Source organism: Colletotrichum abscissum (genome assembly GCF_030869225.1).
Source record: "Colletotrichum abscissum strain IMI 504890 chromosome Unknown Scaffold_10.1, whole genome shotgun sequence".
Taxonomy (NCBI): Eukaryota; Fungi; Ascomycota; class Sordariomycetes; order Glomerellales; family Glomerellaceae; genus Colletotrichum; species Colletotrichum abscissum.
In genome coordinates this window covers 731,429-755,340 of record NW_026849988.1, presented here as the reverse complement: position 1 = coordinate 755,340, position 23,912 = coordinate 731,429, and the positions used below count along the sequence as shown (strand labels likewise).

General features: G+C 53.3%; 6 protein-coding genes across 6 annotated transcripts; 4 read left to right on the top strand and 2 right to left on the bottom strand.

Annotated features, from left to right (window-relative positions):
• Nucleotides 1–4,112: 4,112 nt before the first annotated feature.
• Nucleotides 4,113–6,714, top strand: CABS01_05196 (metallopeptidase; the record flags this gene model as incomplete). Its single annotated transcript, XM_060538566.1, has 4 exons — nt 4,113–4,475; nt 4,646–6,377; nt 6,434–6,560; nt 6,618–6,714. The coding sequence occupies 4 exons, from the start codon at nt 4,113–4,115 to the stop codon at nt 6,712–6,714; spliced, it is 2,319 nt and encodes a 772-aa protein (XP_060405738.1).
• A 1,156-nt stretch (nt 6,715–7,870) lies between these two features.
• On the top strand, nt 7,871–8,920 carry CABS01_05195 (CDP-diacylglycerol-serine O-phosphatidyltransferase; the record flags this gene model as incomplete). The annotated part of the gene is made up of 4 exons (XM_060538565.1): nt 7,871–7,946; nt 8,009–8,104; nt 8,230–8,423; nt 8,552–8,920. The coding sequence occupies 4 exons, from the start codon at nt 7,871–7,873 to the stop codon at nt 8,918–8,920; spliced, it is 735 nt and encodes a 244-aa protein (XP_060405737.1).
• Nucleotides 8,921–9,445: 525 nt separating this feature from the next.
• On the bottom strand, nt 9,446–12,108 carry CABS01_05194 (threonyl-tRNA synthetase; the record flags this gene model as incomplete). The annotated part of the gene is made up of 4 exons (XM_060538564.1): nt 9,446–9,653; nt 9,710–9,766; nt 9,828–9,966; nt 10,020–12,108. Coding segments are annotated over 4 exons (2,493 nt in total), but the record flags the coding sequence as incomplete, so codon positions are not given.
• Nucleotides 12,109–12,445: 337 nt separating this feature from the next.
• On the top strand, nt 12,446–13,340 carry CABS01_05193 (H/ACA ribonucleoprotein complex subunit 1; the record flags this gene model as incomplete). The annotated part of the gene is made up of 4 exons (XM_060538563.1): nt 12,446–12,524; nt 12,622–12,672; nt 12,739–12,839; nt 12,927–13,340. 4 exons carry the CDS (start codon nt 12,446–12,448, stop codon nt 13,338–13,340), a joined length of 645 nt encoding a protein of 214 aa, XP_060405735.1.
• Nucleotides 13,341–15,707: 2,367 nt separating this feature from the next.
• CABS01_05192 (aminotriazole resistance protein) lies at nt 15,708–17,909 on the top strand (the record flags this gene model as incomplete). The annotated part of the gene is made up of 1 exon (XM_060538562.1): nt 15,708–17,909. The coding sequence occupies one exon, from the start codon at nt 15,708–15,710 to the stop codon at nt 17,907–17,909; it is 2,202 nt and encodes a 733-aa protein (XP_060405734.1).
• A 327-nt stretch (nt 17,910–18,236) lies between these two features.
• Nucleotides 18,237–21,216, bottom strand: CABS01_05191 (PH domain-containing protein; the record flags this gene model as incomplete). Its single annotated transcript, XM_060538561.1, has 3 exons — nt 18,237–19,503; nt 19,568–20,393; nt 20,454–21,216. 3 exons carry the CDS (start codon nt 21,214–21,216, stop codon nt 18,237–18,239), a joined length of 2,856 nt encoding a protein of 951 aa, XP_060405733.1.
• Between the last annotated feature and the right edge of the window lie 2,696 nt (nt 21,217–23,912).

Below are 23,912 nucleotides of genomic sequence, written 5' to 3'. Positions count from 1 at the left end.
GATGCTCGCTTTTTGTTTCTTCCCCCCCCCCCCCCCCCTCTCATCGAAGAGCTCGTTCCAATGCTGTTGTGCTGCAAACTTTTTTTTTATTTTTATCTTTATTTTTTTACGCATTGGTCATGTGCGTCGTAGCGCGCAATCACCGTCAAAGGCTTGACTGAACGAGACGGCAAGTATGCGCCACACTACTCTCAAAAACTTACTCCGTCTCCTGTTGATCCGTACTGATGTAAGAGCACTACGGCGGACTTGAGATTCGATGTATCCTGTTGACCGTAAGAGTGAGTGTCCGCAAGCCGTGCCCATTGCAATCGATGTCACTGGAAACGTCAATGCGTTCCAGACCTTGTATGGGCGTGACACTGTCCAGCATTCCAGCCCGTGAGATTCCTTTTGGATACCGTTGGCAGGGCGCTCATCTACCAATCATACGTGCGGGTCGTACCTGCCAGAGAGATGCCCATGTGCCGAAGAGGGCATCCTCTACCTTATTCGTAAGGTGCCTATGGTCAAAGTAGGTGGTCATTTCCCTCAGTCTCTCGGAGTCCAGGGGCTTGAAGGAAAAATCAATTAAGACCCCTGTCGATGCTAACAGCTCCTTGGGCGCCTACCCACGCGCAAGCTAGCGAAGTGAGTTAGTTCACTCTGCAACCTACGCAAAGGCTCATCAATCTCTCTCCCTGCCACCCAGTTTACGACACCATCTGGAGACATGCGCAGTTGGTTGTTCGAGCCTCGAGGGACCAATGAGCGCCCCTCGCGAGGTGTAAATGAGCAACTTATCTAGTCTTGGAGGGCGAGTTGAATGTCACTGAAAAGCAACCGCCAGAAGCCCGTCTCAGCTCATCCGCGTTTCCTTCTCTCCGACCGAGACTGTTGCCTGGACCCACATTAGCCAACATTCTATTCAAATTCCCAGTACCTTTGAAACTTGTAGTCTACCGGCAGAAAGCATCAAGAACATACGTCGGTCTTGATGGTAAACATCGTCAAGGGCACCATGGTCTTTGGTGGATGCTGCCATTGGCGACCGAAAACGCACATGGCCTTCTCATGCTTGCAGGGTCAGGAGGCAGAATGCCCATACGGCAGCACGCCGTCACGCCGTCTGCCGATCATGAGAATACGATTGTCCGACGGACCTGATTCCGTATGGTATGTCTTCCTGTTGGTGGAGATAATTGGAGATCGAGGCAGGTGTACTCCGTAATCCAGGACGGATACGTAATTACTCTATCGTTTTACAACTAAGATGGATAGTCGGACCTCTATATGCGATTATCCACCAAACAAGGACACTTCCCAGTTGCATGTGACTTTTATGCATCATACGGATACCGAGAGCAGAATATGGATAAACGGATACTCGTCGCCAAGCAATTACACATAAATACTGAGTACGGATACCTAGATGTGGAAGCTATCCATGGATGAGAAAGTGCCCTGGGCGATACGACTATGCAGACGTGCATAACATGCAGGGAGGAAGCAGTCTAGCTGCAGCATGCACCTGATAGGGGGATAATTCCAAGATATTTTAGACAAATAGGAGAGACTCTTAACCGGTTTCTTAGTATCGGAGAATCAACTACTATAGCACGGCCGCTCTCCCTCTCTACTTTCCCGCGCCGCCCACTTTGGCCAAAAATAAAACCAATGGGCCACACAGTGGGCTTGCGGGTGACGTGAGTTGGAATCGACAGTCAATGGCAATCGGCACGGCTAGTAGGTTGGTGTTGTCAGGTACCCGAAGCCGCCACCAACCATAACCGTTGATTTTTGCCATCGTTCCAACCGAATTGGGGTGCATGAAGGGGAAGAAGAGGTCCCGCCGATACAGAACGGAGCCGTATGTTCTTGCCAGGACTGCAGAAGCAACCAGTATTCTCCTTACTGGCTGCTAGGCGACTGAGTCTGCGAACAAGGAAGGTGAATGGAACAGTTACACTACAGAGGGCGTCACGCAAAGTCTGGAGTACCATGTTGGTCGGCGGGCAACGGACATGCGGCCACCGAGATATAGACACAAACGCTGCACCTTATCCTGTTATTGAGAATAAGAGCTGCCAAGCACCCAAGGTACGGATCGAGAAAAACACTGTTATAACTCCAACTAAGTCGAACAAGGCATCCACCACCGAGCCAAGATAAGATTTGGATACGTTAGCTTGCAGTGGCCGCCCATTCGTACCTTGCCGTGCTTGCGTGCTAGAGCCTAGAGGTGTGCAGCATGGTATGTCGCGAAGCCGATGGTGGTGACTGGTGAGTGGTGGTGACTGAATTCCTCATCTCGATCACACCTTTCCATTTCGACAGGTGGATCCACCGGTTCGGCGTCCATGCCTCAGCCCCCGGTCCTTGCCGCCCGGGCCTGGCTGACTACCCTGTCATCATCCATGCAGATACCTAGGTGGAAGGTGGGAAGGCAGCGGAACCGCTACAGCCACAGCCTTGCGCCTGCTGATAATCAGCCACTATCAGATTCGGGAACCTGGCGTAAAAGTACAGACACCTATTAACTTGGGTACCTCAAGCTGTAGGCTGTATGTACTCCGTAGGTACTAGTGGTTTCTTGCTAGCCGCACTTGTTTGCGTGGTGTTGACGAAGACCATGACGCTAGCCTCCATACACAAATCTCATTGGAAGTCGCCCCCACTTCCGCTGGCTGGGCCTTTATCAATGTGGATGCGAGAAACTTGAATGCGATGCGACAGCTGTACGCATACTTTGTACGGACACCGAGAACGACATGATGGAAGACGCATGGAATTGAGCGGGATCAGCAAGGAGAAATAGCATGGCCATCTACCTACTGCGTAGGCATCCACATCCCCTCGAGTACCTAGGTAGCTACTAGTTGGACATCAAGCGCGTACGCAGTAGGCACAGAGTACGTTGATCTGTCAATCAGAGTTTCAACGTTCGTTATCTCGCAGTTTCGAGGCCAGGACGCTGAAGCCCCTCTCCTTGGCCAGTCTTGTTTTTTCTTACTCCATTTTCCTGGTCAACCAAGCCCCCGGTCGCAATCTCAATCCGCCGCACTCATGTTTCCCACTCTCGAAACACGGCAACGTCATCGACGAACTCGCTGCCGGTTATCTGCCGACCAGCATGTCTACCTGGCTTGTTAGCAGGCCTCTTATGCAAATGTACGAATCCACACGCAAATCTCGACATGGGTCCTGCCGTTATGCTGCACCTCAATTTGCGCACCCGTCCGTACTATGCTAGTGTACCTACCTGTCCATTATCCATTTGCTGTCCCTCTTTGGACGCGCAAATCTGGATTTCGCTCCATGTCTAGCTGCATCTGTCGGCTCTCAAATGGAGACGGCATCAAGACTACGGGTACGCTTGTCAAGCCGGGCCGTGAGACGTGAAGTGTGGACGTAGACGTGGACACCAACTGGACCACACCTCACTCCTTCTGGAGCAAGCGTCCGGACCTTGGACATTGCATAGGTACGCAGTACGGATACCGGTATTGCACACTTGCACACTTGTAATTATTGGACAACTTTTTTTTTGGTCACTCCGGAGTTCCTTCCCAAGCTTCCCCCCCCCATCATCCATCCCATCTCTCATCTCGTCCTCTCTCTCATCCCATCCTGGGTCTGTTCCCATCCTTTCCCTGCAGACCACTTGCGCCCTTTTTTCTTCTTCCTTTCTTGCTTGCTCTCCTATTGCGCTGCCAAATCTACCTTCTCGAATTTGCTGCTGCTTGCCAATTGTCCTTCATCACAGCCGCACTCCTGCGGATTCCACGTCGCCTACTTTCAAACGTCGACCATCCCGCACCAAGCGCACACTCGTTGCAGATACCGCTCGCTGATCAGTGACCCGATACGAGGAACCCTTCCCCCCGTCCGGGTTCTACTGTCGTTGGGATTCTACCTGTCCTCAATAACCTACCTACCTACCTACCTATCTACCTACCTCTGCTCGTAAAGACAACCCCAATCCAGCTCTCTGCTCCTCCCTCCGTTGGACCCGAGCCCGACTCTTCTACCTTGCATCATCTGCTCCTCCAGAACGCTGCACATGCCAAAATATCTACTGCTGAAGCTGTCACTCGTTTGCGGTTGAGCTATCGCATGCTCTATGAGGCACAATGGCTCCGTCCATTCTCAACTTCAGAGGACTTCGGCGTCGTTCGAAAGCCAGCTTCAAGACCGACCGCTCAAACACCGACGTTTCCAGCGATGCCAGTAACATTACCACTCCCACTGCCACAAGCGGTGCCTCGACCCCACCATCCATGGCTCAAGCCTCCGATTCTGCTCTCGACCTCCAAGTAAAGGACTCCAATGGGGGCAATCCTCAAGCTCGTCCGCCGCTGCAACCGGTGCCCAATTCCCACCGACACAGCGTTTCTGGTATGGCAGGCCTTGGTTCTCCTGTTGTGGGCGGGAAGTCGGCGTTGCCAGTCTCTCAATATGCGCCCAGAGTTGCAAATATCACCGACAATGCCTGGGTAGGTCATCTCAATCATACGCATGGGTGTCGTGGCCCCGTGCGGTGTCACCTTTGCTTCTCCAATCATGCTCGCGGCGGCTTCGCTCAGACGGCCAGCCATAGACATCCGCAACCGCGGCCACCAGCTTCTAGCTGCAGCTTCCGAGCGCTCTGCTAATATTTGGGAAGGTATACCAAAAGGTTCTCCTCGTACATGGGACTATTGGCGACTCCTCGCAGCACTCTCTCGACGGCACTGTTTCGGTAACCCGACTCGACGACAACTTTCCACCAACATGTTGGCCCGCATGCAACTCCAATTTCAAGGCCCTCGTCTACCTACAGCCAGGCCCAAACAAGATCCGCTTCGACTTCTCAAGTCCAAAGTTGCCCAACAGTTCGTCATCCAATCCGATTCACGCATCTTACTTGACGATACACATGTTGCCGGCGAACAATGCACCTCCGCTGCAGCTCGCTATCATGGTTGCCAAGGATTCTCCTGAGACCTTCGATGCGGTACCTACAAGGATTGAGCGAGAGGGCAATGATTTGGAGACGGCAGTTCGCAAATTCCGAATGGCCGCTTACCTCTGGCAAGCCTTTACAGCTGAGCAAATGTGGCGAAACAAACTTGGACGTCGCGTCTTCAGGTTTGAGGAGGAATGGACCGCCGGCACATCGAACCAGCGGGATCGAGAAAACGGAAACCTACGCTCTGAGGCCAGGATCCATATCATCAGATCAGACAAGACAGTCGCCGAAATTCGAGATCTCGAGCTAGCGCAACAGAATGAGAAGGCGAGCAAGAAGGGGGACCTATACGAAATAGCTGCCGATGCGGTGAAACAATACTTCAGGCCACTAGGTGGCCAGAAGCAATACGTTTCCGTGTTGATGCTCGATACGCAATGGGATAAGGAGGCCAATGTCGTAAGGGGCCACGCAGCGTTGGGCGGTAATGCAGGTGATCTGCACTTGGCCATTTTCGGATCCCATTGCCTGCAAAGCTATCCCACGAGTTTCGAAGAAGTCGTCCCTGCATTTACGGATTGCACTCCGACTGACCTTGCCTACGTCGCCAACGATTGCCACCAGGCTGGCAGCTCCTGGGAGGCAGCGAACATCGGAATTGGTGCCCATCTGCACGAGACAGGCCACCTTTTTGGATGTCCTCATCAGGAGTCTGGCGTGATGCTCCGCGACTACCTGACACTCAATCGCAGCTTCGTGACCCGTGAGGCATTCTGCACAAGGACCAAGTCCAAGGGGGGCCTGGTTCTTCAAGATGACGAGTGCGGTTGGCATCGCTTGGATTGTTTACGTTTCCGCGCCCATCCCTGCTTCAGGTTGCCAAACGACCCCCCCATGAACGCTGACGACAGCGTCCACGCTTTCCCAATTGAGAGCGGAAACGTGGTTGTAATGGCAGCGACTGGCATCGCATTCATCGAGCTATTCGCAGAGGACGATGATCTCTGCCGAAAATGGATTGAATATCCCCTCGAAAACAATTCGGTACAACGTCAACTAACATTGAACGACCGCGAGCTACGCGAGAAGCTCCCAGAGAACAAGCGGAAGGGGCGGCTTAGGGTGTCGGTCAAATCGCATAGCGGCGGTTCTTTGGAAATCGATGATTTCAAAAAGCTGTGCTCCAAGGAGTCTTCATTCAAATTAACCCCTGGCCCGCTCGGCAAGACAGCCTACAGAGGCAAACCTCTGGGCCACTCAGCCATGGATGGCACTGAGCCACAGGAAATCATCTTTGAGAGCGGCGGAAAACAGAACCGAGTGCTCTCCCGCATCATCTTCTACCATGGATATGCAGTAGACGGCATGGAATTCGTATATGATGACGACACAACGCAATTATTTGGCAAACGGGGAGGCAAAGAGGGTGGCGATGCGTTTGATTTTGGTATGTCCTTTCTGCCAGGGTCAAGTTAAGCCCATATACTAACAGATGCCCATTAGATATTCGCCGGGGTGAATACATCTCAGGCTTTTACGTCCGCTCGGGCGCTTGGATTGATGCAATCCAGGTCCTCACGAGCTTGGGCAGACGGTCGCCTATATTTGGCAATGCTCAGGGCGGATCCACGTAAGTCTAGGAAACGCGTTTCATTTAATCGTCAGTTGTCGCTGATCACCCCGACAGACATACTTTGATACCCCCAAGAGGATACACTATTTGCGGTGTGGCAGGCTCCTGTGGAGCCTGGGTCGACGGATTTTCGATCCTTATTGTTCGATAAAGGAAATCCGTGGCGTTTCTGTCATTCTTACGAGCGGCAGCTGGAGATAAAACTTAATAGTATTTACGAAACGGGAGGAAGAATTGGAGCACCATTGCCATCATCTATATGGCATGGGTTCCTGGCTCGTCCAAAAACAATGATGGAAATTGCACGTCTTTCCTACAACTTCCTGGCGAAGCACGCCTAGACATCCGCCTTATACTGGAGTATCACATTCCAATATATGGCACGCTATCTCCTGTTTGGCGAGCATCAAATTAGGGGGTTACCGGCCTCGAAATACCTAGCAGACGAGACGCCTTGGACATGGACAAGACCACGTACGGGACGCGGTGAATTAGGTTGGGTGGCCACTTCGACGCAACAAGCCAAGGTGGTTTTTACAGCAGAAGAATAAGTGATCTGCCTCGTCGTTGTAAATAATACACGAAATGAATACACGGCTACACACATGAAGCTTAGACCCCGCAATGGCACGTACGACATTGACATTGACAGCAACCTTCTAGAAAGTAGGTAAGGTAAGATAAGAAACTGCTAAAAATGGGTTGGCCAAAAGGTGTTGTCCATTGAGGTAGCCAAGTAGCTTACCCCAAGGAAAGGTGCGTGGGTGCCCCCATGTGGCTGGCATATGCCAATATGGTGCCCGTGCCAAGATTTCCCGGTTGTTGGCGGTGCCTGGACCGTGCGACGTTGGACGCCATGGTGGAAATCACGTGCACGGCACCTCGTGAGCTGGACCAGCTCCCCCGCTAGTCGGCTTCAGGTCTAGAACGACAGGGCTATGACGGCATGTGCCTTCCCCAGCTATCCTAGTTGGCTTTGAGGCGGAGGAGTGTGACCGACTTACCTCATGCCGACCTACCTACCTACCTTGCTTGCCCAGCACCTCCATTCACATTTCTTCCTACACCTGCCTCCCACTCCACGAAGCTGCTGCATACAAAAACTAGCTCAATCCTCTCAACCTCTCTTCTCCGCTTCCACAATTTTCGTGCTTCGTCCCTCTTAACGCCCACCGTCGAGATTTCCAAAAGGACAAGGAAAAATTCACGAAATTGAACGGGCATATCAACAAGCATCCACTGTGTCTCTCCTCCGACAACGTCTTCACAGTCCACACAGCTAGCCTCAGGGAAAGCCCCAACCAAACATGTCGAAACGGACAAGCAGCGTAGCCACCAATGGCAAGGCAGCCAAAGATGCTGCTGATAGCTTCGCCGAGCCTGGTATGTTGCACGCACTGCTCTCTCCAGATGCCATCCGAGCTAATACGTCGCCTTCAATGCAGCCCACGACAAGCAAAATCTCCTTCTCGCGGCCGACCCCGGTCACTTTTCTTTGATCCGCGCCCTCCACCTTGCCGACGCAATTACCCTCTGTAATGGTACGGTCTCACATATTCCCAGCTTCTTCCGCACGTTGTCCCAAGCGAGATGCGTCTTCTGAGACCGGATGCACTGCAAAGTCATATTGAGAGGAGAAGAGCACTGCTGACTTGCTGTGGAATAGGAGCTTGTGGTGTCATGTCAATTTTTACCTCTCTGCGCTACTGTCTTGGCGATCCCTCGTCCACTAGCACGCTGTACCTCGCCCTCTCCTTCCTACCATTTGGCCTCTTCTTCGACTTCATGGACGGTAAAGTTGCACGTTGGAGAAAGAAGAGTGGTATGATGGGCCAAGAGCTTGATTCTCTGGCTGACCTGGTACGTTTTCAAGCGACAAATCCGTTTATCCCGGGTTGATGGTCTACACCTATGATCCTTGCCAGGGAATAACAGAGTCTCTCCGAGCGGGATTGAGTTGGAGCAAGCCCGGCTGATATATAACACAGATCTCTTTCGGCGTCGCTCCTGCTTCTGTGGCCTTCGCCCTTGGTTTGCGCACACCCATCGACCACCTCTGCCTGACCTTCTTTGTCCTCTGCGGCCTCACGCGTCTCGCTCGCTTCAACGTAACTGTCGCCGCTCTTCCTAAGGATGCAACTGGAAAGAGCAAATACTTCGAAGGCACTCCCATCCCTACCAGTCTTGGCCTTGACGCTGTGATGGCGTACTTGGTATCTCAGCGTTGGATTCTTCAGGACCTTCCTCTCGGAACGTGGCTGTCGGGAACTGCACTGGAATTCCACCCCATTGCTCTTGTGTTCGTGGTTCACGGATGCCTTATGACCAGCAAGAGCATTCATATTCCCAAGCCTTAGGGCGTGTCTCCTAACTTTTTCGGTCATACCATGAGCTAAGCGGGCGAGAGTCTGTCCTTCCTAGTTCTTGAGACGTGTTTGCGCCTCAACACGAGCACAAGAATAAAGAAACAAGAGAGGTCTCGTAAGATATCTCTGCGCAGCGAGAACACGAACTGGGGCCACGAGCTAGTCTTTCGCCGCAGAATCATACGAGGCGAAGCCAGAGGTGAACAATACGGAGCGGGAACTATCAGTCAATTGCACTGAGGGAATGGACGTCTGTAGCACAGAGATACACATCTAAGCGTGCACGCGAATATACAATACGCATGATACCCTACTTACACATTTTCCTCCATTGCCACTCGATCGTCGTCCATTGGCATCATTTGAAATTCGATTTTTCGTATTTTGTTCCCGCACATCCATGGATACGATTTGCGCCTCTAGTCTAGGCTACAAATTGCAAAATGTTTCACCACCCTCCCAAACACCATCTTCAAAATTCATTTTGTCATGAAAGCCATGCTCCATCTCTCACGTTCATGCCTTGTCCTCCTTGGGCTTCACCACGGAGGGGAATGGGTTATAGGTGCCGCGCTCTTCGCGCAGCTTCTTGATCTTCTCAACGGCCTCGGCGACGTCAACGGGCTTGCCGCGGTCCTGGCTCGAGGTGTCATCACGGTAGCGGATGTTGACCTGCTTGTTCTTCATCTCCTCGTCACCAACGACGAAAATGAAGTTGTATTGGCTATGCGAGTTAGTCACATTCTCAAACCAAACGGAAGCGCAGTCCATTGTACGTACCCAAGCTGAGCGCTGCGAATCTTCTTGGGCAGCGTGTTGCCGGACAGGTCGACATCACTAGAGAATTTGAGTTAGCGAATCTCTTCCAGATCTAAACGGGTAGCGGAGAACTACTCACACCCACATGCCCTGCTTCTTGAAGGTGGCTTGGACTTCCTCGGCGTACTCGACGAAGCCCTTACCAACAGGGATGACCATGATTTGCCTAGGGCTGAGCCAGAAGGGCCACTTTCCGGCGAAGTGCTCGATGAGGATACCTGGGACACGAATGTTAGCGATGCTCAAGCGACATGCCATGCGCAATTCTAACCTGTGAATCTCTCAATGGATCCAGCCATGGCACGGTGGATAATGACAGGGCGCTGGCAGCCGTTCGTCAAAGGCTTGATGACGCGCTTCTTTTCCTTCTCCTCCTCGCCAGTACCGGCAGCTGAGTCGATAACGGCTTGAGGGTCCTTGGCCTTGAACTCGGGGACCTTGGGAGCGGCAGGTGCCTCCTCTTCCTTTGGCTTAGTGTTGACTTCCGCTGAGACGTATTCAAGACCAAAGCTCTGAGGAAGTTGGAAGTCCAGTTGAATAGTGGCGCACTGCCACTCACGGTTCAAGACGTCCAGGATCTTGATGTCAATCTTGGGACCGTAGAAGGCGCCATCACCCTCGTTGATAGTCCATGGCACACCGCCTTCTGTGGCGGCGAACTCGTCGAGTGCCTGCTTCAGCATGCCCTCAGCCCTGTTCCATGTCTCAAGCTCTCCCAAGTACTTGTCTGGGCGAGTGGAGAGACGGAGCTTGAAGGTGAAACCCAGCAGGCCGTACATCTCACTGAGGAAGTCAAACAAGTTGCTGATCTCAGACTTGATTTGATCCTCTCTGCAGAAGATGTGAGCGTCGTCCTGCTGGAATCTGCGCACACGGGTGAGACCGGACAAGGCACCGCTGGCCTCGTTGCGGTGAAGGACTCCAAAGTCAGCAACACGCCACGGCAGCTGGTGATACGCCTTGGGGGTGTGAGCAAACATGAGGCAGTGGCCAGGGCAGTTCATGGGCTTCAAGCCGAACTTCTCCTTGTCGACATCAAGGACGAACATGTCATCCTTGTAGTGGTCCCAGTGACCACTGATCTTCCACAGCTCTGCGTTGTACATGTTGGGCGAGATAACCTCGTGGTAGTCGCGCTTGAAGTATTGCTCCTTGATGTAAGCCAGGAGGGTATTGTAGATACGCGCACCGTGGGGCAGCCACATGGCACTGCCGGGGGAGAGCTCGTGGAAGAAGAAGAGCTGCTGGTCCTGGCCCAACTTGCGGTGATCACGGGCAGCTGCCTCCTCAAGCCACTTCTTGTGCGCAGCCAGCTCCTTTTTGCTAGGGAAACTGACACCGTAAACTCGCTGCAGAGAGTCATTCTCCTGGTTGCCGAGGAAGTAGGAGGCACTGTTCTTCATGATGCTGAAAGCCTCGATACGGTCGGTGCTGGGAACGTGGGGTCCACGGCAAAGATCGATCAGAGGACCGTTGCGGTAAACAGTGGTCTTCGTACCATCGGGAATCTTGTCGTTGATAATGTGCTGCTTGTACTTGTTGTAGCTGAACATCTCCAGAAGCTGCTCCTTGGTAAGCTCGAGGCGCTCAAACTTCTGTTTCTCCTTCACAATCGATCCGACAATAGACTCGAGGGGCTTCCAGTCGCTAGCCTGGACAGAAGCGCCGCCGGGAAGCGCCATCTCGTAGTAAAAACCATTATCGACCGGAGGACCGATGCACAGAGAGCATCCGAATCTCCTCTCGCAAGCCTCGCCAAGAATATGTGCGGAGCTGTGCCAGAAGACCTGCTTGCCCTGCTCGTCGTCAAAGCTCACCAACTCCAACTTGCAGCTCTTCTCCAAAGGTCTATCCAAGTCCCACAACTGGTTCTGGTCGCCGTCGAGTCTTGCGACAACGGTGCGCTTGTACAGACTGTTGGAGATGCTCTTCGCGATTTCGCCGGGGGTGGTCTCGTAGCTGGTGCCCTGACGAATAGAGCCGTCAGGCATGGTGATGGTGATGGCCTCACGTGGCCTGCTGGCGAGCTCTTCATCGTACTCCTTCTTCAACTTGTCGAAAAGGTCGAGTCTCTTCTGGAGAAAATCGGGCGGAGGGTTGAGCTCGAGGGGTCCGGCCGAGGCATCGCCAGTATCCTTAGCCTTCTTCTCTTTCTTTGGCGCCTTGTCCTTGTTGAGAGCGACCTTCTTGACGCCCTCGGTGACGGCCTCGACGGCCTGCTTCGCGGAATCCATAATGTCGTCCAATTGAGCGGTCGTGGTAGGCGTGAGAAGGGTGAGGGTTGAAAAAGTAAAGGCACACGAAGACCGATTTTCGTGCCAACAAATTTGGGCGAAACACAGCGAAGCAACCCCGCCAAAGCCTACGGTGAGTCAAACAAGGTGTTCGGACGACTTTCTGGTGGTGTCTGGCCCGCACTCCCTGCATTGGAGCCCACCACCCCGCCAATGGCCCTCAAGTCAGGCAGGTGGGCTGGTGGCTGGCCAGGTATTGGAAATTTTGGCGGGGTCACCCGGAAGGGATTGTTCCGACCCGCTAGCCGTGGCCAATGAGGGAGCTCGATTGGCCTGCACCACAATTTGGTCGCTGGGAAATTTTCTGTCGGCTGCCCGTTGGCCTCGTTTTTTTCAATAGCAGCACCAAAGCACTCAGTACAGGAGCAGCTCCGAACGACAACCCGCCAATCCACATATCAACATGTCATTCGGACGAGGAGCTCCGCGCGGTCGCGGTGGTGGTGGTGGTTTCGGTGGTCGCGGCGGCGGCGGTTTTGGAGGTATGAAATCACTCTACATTTCATTATCCCAATGCACTTGCAGATTGGGTCTGCTCGGTGACGGAATTCACAGTTTGATGCTAACATAACTTCAAAGGCCGTGGTGGCTTCCAGAACAGAGATATGGGCCCGCCCGCGACAATCCTTGGTACGCTCTCTCACCTTGTCGCTGTTTTGTCTCACGAGAGTATTCTAATCGGCAATTTTTGTATAGAGATGGGCAAGTTCATGCACGCTTGCGAAGGCGAGATGATCTGCGAGAGCATCAACCCCAAGGTTCCTCATTTCAACGCTCAGATCTTCCTCGAGAACAAGGTGCGACCTACCCCTCGTCGATTTATATCTCGATCGAAATTAGCCAAAGGAAATAGAACTCGACTAACTTTGTCCTTTTTCTGACAGACTGCCGTTGGCAAGGTCGACGAAGTCCTCGGGCCCATCAACCAGGTTTACTTCACCATCAAGCCCTCCGAGGGTATCCAGGCAACTTCTTTCAAGGAGGGCGACAAGTTCTACATCGGGTCCGAGAAGCTTCTGCCATTGGAGAAATTCCTGCCTAAGCCCAAGCCTCCCCCAGGTGCCCCCAAGGTCAAGCGTGCCGGCCGTGGTGGCCCGGCAAGAGGCGGTCGTGGTGGTCCCCGTGGCGGCTTTAGCGGCCGTGGAGGTGCTCCCAGAGGCCGTGGCGGCAGTGGTTTCGGTGGCCGTGGAGGCGGTCGCGGCGGCGGTGGCTTCGGTGGTGGCCGCGGTGCGCCGAGAGGAGGTGGCGGCTTCGGCGGCGGCCGTGGCAGGGGTGGTTTCAGCAGAGGAGGCCGGTAGGCCATGACTGGAGTTTTCAGCTTCAAAGTCTGAGTTGGGGAGGGTTTTATCTGTTGGACTACGACTCTGGCGTTCGGGTTTGCTTTGCTTTCTCATCGGGCCTGGCGATAGGGGTTCGAGGCTACATGTACATCATCCACTGTGGTCAACTAAAAATTAGAGAAAAGTCTTGATTGAAAGTGTTGGACAGTTCAGGATGATCATGGCCTAATATTCGCCTACGACCATTTGTCGTATCTAGGCCACTGACGTGTTTTCTCTTCAAGGTCTCGGGGGCGAGCCACTTGGTTTTGATCATTACTGGCCTCAATTATTCATTGATTTTGTTTCTCACGATAACCATCTCTTCAGGTCTCTTTTCTGGCCCTCGCCGGCCGGCGTCAGATACGTATCTCGGCTATTTCCAGTTATCATCGCAATGCGACTACAACAGCAGACCGCGCAAACAGCAAAGACTAAAGATTCAACATGTCAATCAACAGATGAAATGTTCGAAATCTTGAATGGCGGTGTACTGAGATCGCCTTGTGTGTTTTTTTTCTTTTCTTTTTTTTTTCTTTTTTATTAGCAGGCGACCAAATCAAGTTTTCTATGGGGAAAAGGATGAGACTACGAAGTTATCAGTGGTGGATACATACGCCTGGCGTCCTCCGCCTCTGAATGCGTCGTCAGTTCTGATATGCTCGTGGTCTTCGCCGCGCGTTTCACTTGCCAGAGCAAATAAGAACAGTACTTGGTTAATATGAAAGAAAGAGTGGCTTGGCTCCTATCCAGGCACCCGGTTGAGAACGGAGAGTCTAAGCGGCTTCCGCAGTCCCGCCGTTACTTTTCTGCAATGAGGCTGAGTCTGTGACGGAATGTCATTTCCAAAAATATCCCAATCCTTTTCATTCCAGTTATCCCGTATGCAATAGAATAACCCAAGAACCGAGCACACGATTGACGAAGACATTGACCATTTTGGACCATTGCGATTGAGCCCAATGACATGTTCCCTCTAAGGTTCGTGATCATTCTGTCTCCTCTTTCTCACGCTCATCCTCCTACTTATAGTCACTTCGCTTTCTTGGGACTCAGCCACGAACTTCATATCGCATCAGCTCTCTCAGACAACTCTGACCCGAAGTCAGGACAGAGTTCATTCAAGTCAGCTTAGCATAACAATCGTTCGCTCTGATCTGAGACCCGCTATTGCGATGGCACTTATTGTACTGGGCCAAGAGTTTGGTCTCATTCATGTAGCATCACGAAAGTTCCCTTGGACGGCCTGGGGCGTTTGCGAAGGATCTCTGTTGGTGGCGCGGTTCTTTGACAAGTGGGGTCTGGTTTACATCGTTGGCGCCAATCCCCCATCCTCCTTCGCATCAGCCTTGCTTGTTTACAGGGATCCCTGTTACAACGTCGTCTATCTACACGCGCCCAAGCAGTCGAAAAATTGCTGGACATCAAAAGTCTATTCGACGGCCTGCATATTGTCTTTCTCCATGACCGGTCTTCTGTAATCGTGAGTCCTATGCACTAGGCAGTAGTCCTGACGAACCGATGGAGATCGTCACATTGTACGACACCGCAGCGCCAGACTTGTGTGTCCGTCGACTGTTTGTGTGATCCAAAACCGAGTGTCGATTTGGCAAACTAGTTCAATGTGACGGCAACGCATAACTTGCGTGTCGCTTACCGAAGGCCATCCCGGAAATAAGAGAGACACGCCTCAAGATCTCCCAAACGTGTCTGCCTCGAATAGCAAACATGGTAGCTCAGATTAGGGAATGTTGACACCCTTGACACTGTTCTTGGACAAGCTCTGGTAGCTTCGAATCAGCCCTTCGAGACGGGGGGATCACGGAGAGGCAGTGGACTGCTGCGGCGCCCTGATTGAGGCCCATGCCCACGACCATGGCCGAAAGGATAGTAACTGCCTACGCCAGCCCCCTTGCGAGAGCCATCGTCAGCATCCACCGGGGATCAGTAGCTCAGGCCTTGAAGTGGACACCAATTTGTCGTGTCGCTCAAGCTACCAAGGTGACCAAGGTTGGACAACTGTCTCTCGTTCAATACCCGATCCTGTGCAGTCCGTATCTGGTCTGCGTGCCCCTGCAAGCAGGTGTTCATCTATCACGGCACTTCCTGCACCTGATTTGTACTGGTGACCGGCTTCTGTCATTCTCTTTCTCGCCTTCCACTCTATCTAACCGTTTCATTTGTATTGGCGTTGCTTTCTATTCTCATGCCTTCGTCTACCCGTGTGTGACTATCGGCTTTGCGTTGTTGCCCCTGTTGTAGCGTTCAGTCAAAGACTGGACATTGAATATCGATATTTCACCAAGCCGTGGTCTTCACAGATACATGTAGCTGATACACACCGACATGAGCAACTCAAGCACCACACATTCACCGTCTACTACTCGCACACCGACGACAGCATGGGAGACCCGAAACGCGGACGAGGCCATGCAGAGGGTGGCGGATGTCATGATAGCAGTCACAGAGTCGTTCCGACAACAGTTTCGAGAAGAAAATGCGAACGACAGCAGGCCATTCGGGCCCAACGGGCCAGGAAACTTGAGCTGGCGGACTTCGGCTCCGGTTCTTGTCTCTCCTATCCTCGACGACGACGGCGTGAGCCCAACGAACTCTCATTATTCTCGGCCGAGTACCGCTCCTTCGGCCCTCGACGCCTCCAGGCATGATGCTGTGTTGCCTGTATCGCCTACTTCCTCTCGTGATCCGGCGACATCACCTCTTTCACGGACCATGATGGTAGGGGCGTTGTCCGTTCCTCGACTTCCGACTGTAAATATCATACACCCACATAACGACACGGAAACACAGGCCCGACAACCATCGACTTCCACGCCGTTAGTAAAACCGACGGCTGCCACCACACTGCCGAGAGGGTCAGGACCCGAGGCACTCGAACATCCTTCAGAGTACCCAGACTTATTCGAGGCCGCCAGGAGGATAGTCTTCACGCAACGGTTCAGGTCCTCAACGGAGGCAACGCCCCTCAACAGACCCGGCGAGAAATCCAGGTACCCCGAAAACGAGGAGCGCATTTCCTGGGCTCTACAAACCGCAGCGTATCCGGAAGATCCCCTCCTCCGAGAGATACCGCCAGAGCCGCTGTCGTCCGCAAAGGAGTCCTTTCTAGTAGCCGTCGTCAGTCTGTACCAATTCCTTATGTTCGCCGGCCTCGTCCAGGCCATAGCACCGGCCCTCGCCATCGCCGAGTCGTTTCCAGATATACCGAGCGGCCAGCACTCGTGGTTCACCGCAGCCTATACACTCATCATCGGAGCCTTTGCCGTCCCCTCGGAACGCCTGGGCGACGCCTTTGGCCGCAAGACCGTCATCATCACCGGCTGCCTCTGGTTCTCGCTCTGGAGCCTCCTCGCCGGCTTCTCCATCAACGTCCAAAACGGCAGGGCAGACGGCACCGCCTACTTCTGCTTCTGTCGTGCCATGCAGGGCCTGGGACCGGCGCTCTGCGTACCCAACGGCTTCTCGGTTCTCGAAAGGACGCTACCGGCGAGCCAGAGGAAAGACATGGCACTGGCCTTTTTCAGCGTCGCCGCACCGTTGGGCTTCGTGGTAGGCGCGGTGATGTCGTCCCTTTTTGCCTACAACGATTCCTGGGAATGGTCCTTTTTCGTACTTGCAGCTGTCAACATTTCCGCTGCGGGTCTCAGCCTTTTGGTCGTCCCACGACAAGCCCCTCGAAAAGGCCCCTATGATCGTACTATCTGGGTACAGCTCGACGTATCCGGGACTCTCCTCGGCAGCGGCGGTCTCGTCCTGTTCAGTTTCGCTTGGAACCAGGCACCGGCCGTAGGTTGGCGCACACCGTACACCTACTTCATCCTCGTCATCGGCGTCATGCTCCTCGCCGCCTTCTTCTACAACGAGTCGACCGCTGTGAACCCCCTCCTCCCGCTGCGCGCCATGACCCCGAAGTCGAATCTAATCCTAGGCTGCACGGCAGCGGCGTGGGCCTGCTTCGTCATCTGGACATTTTATGGCTTCCAAGCCCTCGAGGTCCTGCGCAGCTGGGATCCGCTCCTTGCCAGTGCGGGCTTCGTACCCGTTGCTGTCGAGGCCGTGGCAGTGGGCCTGCTGCTGGCGTATCTCATGCCCGGAGAAGAGGTATACTGGGCGTTCTTCGCAGCCGTCCTATCCTTTTTGCTGGCATCTATACTCATGGCGACGGCACCATCCGACCAGACGTATTGGGCAAACACGTTCGTCAGCACCTTGTTCGCTCCGCTTGGGATGGTCCTGACTATGCCTCTTGCCACCATCCTGCTCAAACAAAACCTGGCAGAGGGGCACCAAGGGGTCGCAAGTGGTCTTGTTCTGGGCGTGTCGAGCTACGCCATATCGCTGGCTATGGGAATCGCGAGGAACGTAGAAGTCGGAGTTAATTCAAGTGACACGGACAAGCTGTCCGGGTTCCATGGGGCACAATACTTTGGGACTGGTTTAGGTGGCCTGGCAGTAATATGTGCAACGATACTCCTAGTGTTAGCAGTAAAGGCCAGAGGTAGATCTTATGAAGAGGGATACGTCTAAGAAGAATTGGTTGGATATCGTTTGCATTGTGCTGGAAATCGCCGAGAAGATAAGTGAAATACTGTCAAAATGAAAAAAAAGGGGGGTCGGCACCCTCGTTGCTCTTTCCGCGCCTTGCTTCCCTGAATGAACATTCTCTTCTCGATCACATTGAAGACAGGAAAGTTCGACACAAAAATCCCATGCCTTTATGTTCAATCGTATAGGATAGAAAACGAACAGGCAGACCCCTTCTCTTAAACCAGTGCCACTCCCTCATGTTCGAGTCGTTTTCCCCTCCTACCCATTCCTTACTCCAGTTTCCTTTCCCGTCCCTTTACATTCTCCTCAACGTCTAGCTTCGACTCCGGGTGTACCCTTGGGGTATTCACCTGGAATATGCAAGTTGGAAATCGTCGGCACGCTGTCGGTTCTGATGGTGCCAGAAGTCGGCCGAATAGCCGACAACTGTTGATGCTGACGAGGCACGTCGTGGCTTGCAGGTGTTGACGATTTGTCGGCGCCAGAGAACCCATTCTGATCAACCTCATTGTGCTGGGCATGGCCGTTGCCCATGCCAACAATAGGAATCACATTGACGTGACCGGCATCTCGTTCGCCTGACGCGTAGTACTCGCTCGTCTCTTGCTGGTCGACGATACCGCTGTTGGAAAGGCCTGACGAGGCCTTCCCATTGCCATTCATCCACTGACCGTATTGGCTATTGCCGCCTGGTGTCTCGAGGCCACGATCATATCCGCTGACATTGGAGACAGGCCTAGATTCATCGTCGTAATTACCAATGGCGCCATGGTGGCTCTGCACTCGCTGTTCCTCGTCTCCAGGTACAAATACTGCCTGGTGTCCACGGCTACCAGATGGAGATCGGCGAATCGCTTCGCTGGTATAAGGGTTGACACCATCTTCTTGAGCCTGCTGGGACAATTCGGCTGCGTGGGAAGGCATTTCTTCCATTGGGGTCCTGTCGGACCCTCCGTAACCTGTAGGATGTTCGGGATGTTCATTCGGCCCGTGATAGACGCCTAGCATGCTTCCCGGCAGAGCGTATGCTTGCGCGGCGGCTTCACGGTCAGAGTTGTCAAATCCGGAGCTTACACTAGATGGCGAAAGAGGTGCCTGTAAGCCTCGCTGTGCGTTGACTTGGATGTCGGATGGGAATCGCCCACCTGCTTCGGGACGGCGGACGTCTTGTCTCGAACTCGTGCTGGCTGCGACCGCCGTGTCGGCCGAAAATGGCTCGTCATCGTCGTCTTCGAGAACACCGTCGCTGCTAGTGGAGCGCTGCGAAGACTGGCTGAGACTTCGAACATGACCGCGAACGAACTCGCTCCTTTCTTGCGGCGACCTCTCGGTGAGAACTTTGATGTCCTCGTACCAAGCCATCATTGTATCATGGCTCTCGGCGCGGAAGACCCATGTGTGACCACGGTGCATTGATCCCGTCTGGCGACCCTTGAGGATGAACTTATTGGATGATCCTCCTTCGGTCGAGTGCGACCCTAGTTTCTGCTCTGGAAGATATAAAGACATGACGGGGGCCTGGCCCTTATCCGCGGACTTGAATTCATGAAGATGAGTCGATGAAAGTACATACCTGGAATTGAAAGTCAGCGGAACAATTTTGGTGACAGTGTTACCGTAGTTAGGGAATCACTTACCAGCCAGCTGTATAGCTCTTGAGGTACTTGCTTTTGCGCTCGAGAAGTCCGGCGCGAATCTCCTGGCACCCAACGTGCTCCCGACCGGGATAGTGGATGTGTTCGGCAGACCGAATCGGGATGTTGGGGTCAACGAACTGGTCGTCTTTTTGAACGAAATGCGACCACTCGAAATCCTTGGGCATAGAGATTGGGCCAACGCGGAGCTCTTCAATTGCCCCGTACGCAGCATCAGACTCGCGCTTGAGGATGCCAGCATAGGCGTTGTAAGCCTTCTGGATCTCACCAACCACGATAGCTTCAAGTTCTCGGCCAGAGTTCTCCAAGTTTAGGTAAGCCTGATGCAAGTAGTTCTCCTCGTCAATCTGGCGCTCAACTTGTCTGTCCACCGCCAGTCGCAAGAGGTAAGGATCTTGCTTTCCGGTCGTCAACGATGGGTCGAGGTCGGTCTGGCCCAGGGTGTCTTGCAGGGCCTTGACGGCCCTTCGGGTGCCGTCCATCTCCTTTTCCACGGAATTCTTGAAATCTCCAGACAGGTTCTTGATTTCCTTGATCTTCTGGTGTAGATCATTCCTCAGCCCAGTGAGCGCTAGGATGACATCCTCCTCAATCTCCTTGGCCTTGTTTGATTCTAGAATGGCGCCCTTGTGATAAGCACGCAGTATTTGCAGTGCATCGTCGATACCACCCGAGATGAGGAAACCAGGAGGGCTGGAGATGTTGTTGGCGACATTGGCCAGCTTCACCAAGGACTTAGACTTGTGCTCGTAGTGCGTCTGGATTTCGCGAAAGTATGCGATAAGATCCTTGAGAATCTTGCGCCAAGCTACAAAATGATGTTAGTCTTTGGCGTACACATAGCTCGTCAGCACCAGAGAAGGCTTACACTGGAATCGGTTGGCTAGGGCCTCGGTTGGGTTCCCAGATGTTGGAACTGGGCAATGGAAAGCGCTGTGCACCTCATCTGCGTCGTTGGAAGACTGCAGAGCCAGGCTCCGAACGCTACCAGCCTTCATGCTCCGACGACTACCGCTGCGCTTCAGACTGCCATTTCTGCGCAGCGAGCTCTTCTTCTTGAGGGTATTGTGGCGTGAGGGGAGGCTCAGGTGGTCGTCCCCATTGTTGGAGACGAACGAGTTGGACCGCGGCATGTTGGAACCGTCAATGATACTGCTTCCTCTTTGACTTGCATCCCATTCCTCTGTAAACTTGCCCTGGGTGGTAGCGGAGGGCACGGCTAGCTTGTTGTCGTAGTTTGAAGCAGCAGTCGGGGGACCGTAGTATGCACCGTCACTTCCTAGTGAGAGGTGTTGTGTTTGATGGCTAACGGATTGCGCGTTGGCAAGAGTATTGTAATGGGTTTCTTGATCCCCGTCGTATGGCAGAGGAGCAGTGTTCTGAGGAGTAGGATATGTAGATGGGTCGGAAGCGGGAGAGTTGTAGGACGTGGAGGAGGAGAGCTGAGGTGGTTGTTGAGGGAAATAGGACGAGGTGCGATTTGAGTTCCTGTCGGCCGCAGTGCCGTAGGTAGCTCTGTCCATGTCTTGTGTAGCTGGTTCCCTGTAGGAATCGGGATCAGCGATGTGCGGCGCGTGGTTGGAGTATGCCTTTGGCGTGGGTGTAGATGGAGGCGGGGATCTGGCTGCCATTGTTGGCATTCTTGGGACGAATACACGGTCGGATTTCTGTCACTCTGTGTGGTAAGGTAAGGTAGGGAGACTGAGACAGGCCGGGAAGCCGGTGTTAATCTGAACGACAGCTACGACTCAGACTAGCGCAAGGTATCAGCAGTGATGCTGGCGTCGGAAGGTGTCGCTGGCGAGCTTTTAGACGGGTTTAGACAGCCTTAGCGCGACGAAGGAGGGGGAACGGACGGGTCGATAATGGGAAAGGTGGTTAGTGTATCCAGTTGCGGTGTGCTTGACGCAATAGCAGTAGGAGAGGGTAGTCTTGGGCTCAGACCAATGTCGTCATCAAGTGCGTTCGAGTCGTGGTGGCGGCTGCCGATTTGGGTCGGTGGAATGCTGATGTGTCTCGGAGGTTGTTGGTTGCGCACCTTTGTGATTTGCGCGACTGCTAGTTGCTTCAAGGTGGTGATGACGGGAGCGTGCCGGACGTTGCAGGCTTGAGATTGGCACGTAGGTGAAGAATAGAGGGGGGAAAGAAGGGGGGAAAGGAGAGGAAGAGGGAGAGAAATGGAGAGAGAGATAGGTGCCACGATAGGTGTTTGTAAGAACAAGATGGGTTTGTTGGTGTTGCGCAGGATTGCTATCAATACCAATAAGTCGTAAGCAAGGTTGAGGTAAGCACAAGTACCTATACGGTGAGGTACCTAGGAATGGTAAGGTAGGCAAGGTAAGGAAGGAACCTTTTGACAGGACGGGAACGAGGATCGAGGGTGAAGCGTCACGCGTGGTTGTAAAGGAGTGGGAGACAGCCCGAAAGTCAGGTAATTAGGTTCCCTGAGCCGGGGATGTTTGCACGCCAGCTTCCCACTTTGACCCGGGGTATCGCAGTCTCTGGGCACCGCGTCGACGGATACAGACATTGCAGGACAGGGGGGAGGGCAGACGAGTGGGGTGCCCACTGGCCACTGCCATGTGCGTTTCCATTTCCAACTTGTTGCCTTTTCTCTTTCCATCTTTTTTACTCCGTACCTGTCCTTAATCGTTATCTAAATGAAATGTCTTACTGGAGTCTGATTGCAATGTAGTAGCATCCCATGTCATGGACAAACGTGCACCGTCGTCCTGTCTCTGGACCGTTGCGCCTTCGACTCCCTCGTACCTCAGCTTAAGGTAGATTTGCGCTGAATCTGATGTTTCTGACCATCACTGTGCTATGCTGTGCTGTGTAATGTGCGCGCGGGTGCCGCTGCAAGAACGAACCTGGGCAAGCCGCAGCGCAACACGGACTGACGAACAAGGAGCTGCGCCTGCGGTCTGAAGTGAGGTGCAGGGTGCCCTCGTCGACCTAGCGCAGCTGGACCCTGAATTGCGCGTCTACTTTGGGGGATTGGGATCGTCCACCCTAAGGCACCTTGGGTAAGTGGTAAAGTACTTTGCTTATTACCTAGCACGCCTAGGTAGGTAGGTAGGTAGGTGCCTTGAGACAATGGATTGAACCTGTATGAACTTACAGTGGCCAGCCTCCAGCTATCCAGGTGAGTGAACCGTCACGAAACACCAAGGGGCATCTCATGAACTGTGTCACCAATTATTCCAACACATCACGGTATTTCTCATCTGGTCCCTCATGCAATACGTATCTCATCAAGACAAATATGTTCACACGGTCATGGAGGAGTAAAAGACACTCAAGGTGGCACATGGGCTGAGAAGGGTTTCTTCCTCTTACACTTGACTTGGTCATAAATCTCACTTGGTGGTATTGCCTCATTTCCTCTTAGATCTTCCGTCGTCGCAAAGACTGGAAAAAAAAGAAGACGAAGGCCAAGAAAAGCTCCCAGCGCTACGCGTCAGGCCCCGTCGATGACGTAGCCGCCCCTCTTCAACACCACCAAACGGGTGACATTCGCTGCAACCTGACCATCAAACACCTGGGGACCCGTTTCCCTTCCAAATTCCACCTCACTAAGCTAGGTAATTACTGTGTCACTGTCCATCCGTATGAACTCTCCTACGGCACCTTACCTACCTTACTTTAGTACGGATAGGCATTCCCGATTCCCAGTTCTCCCTCTGGCCTCTGCATCTTCGTAGCTCGACGGATATCCACCAACCCGTTACTAGTCGCCCGCGTCAAATCATCTTCACCATGGAACATGCTGTCACCAACATCACACACCTCAACCAAAGCAGCAGCACGATCCTACCATCTCGCAAGGACGTGACGCATCCGTCCCACCCGGCCGGGCCGTCCAGTATGTATTCCCATCCAGAGAAACGCCACATCAACCATTCACGTGCCACTGAACCAGCAACACCCTGAACCTCTCCAGCTGAACCTGAAGTTCACGGCCCAATCAACGCCCAGCCGCAGCACACACAACCCACCTGAGCTTAATCGAGGTCATGATCGTCTCACACCCACCCTCAGCCAAGTGTCGTTTTCAAGAAGAAAAAAGAAAGAAAGAAAGAAAGAAAGAAAAAGGTTGCCGATTGCCAAGCACCCCAACTTCCTTCCTCATCAATCAACCATCCTTTTTCCTGTTTTGTTTCTCCGTGTTTATCGCATTCTGGCTGCAAACAATCCCCCGAGCCCCCCGGGGCCGAGTTCCATCGGCATGCCCGGGCAGTGCCTCCAAGTTTGAGCTGTGTGCTGACAGGAGTGTGGCTGCGTGGGGGGGAGAGCTTGCCCATCGGACATTCACGAAACCCCTCCA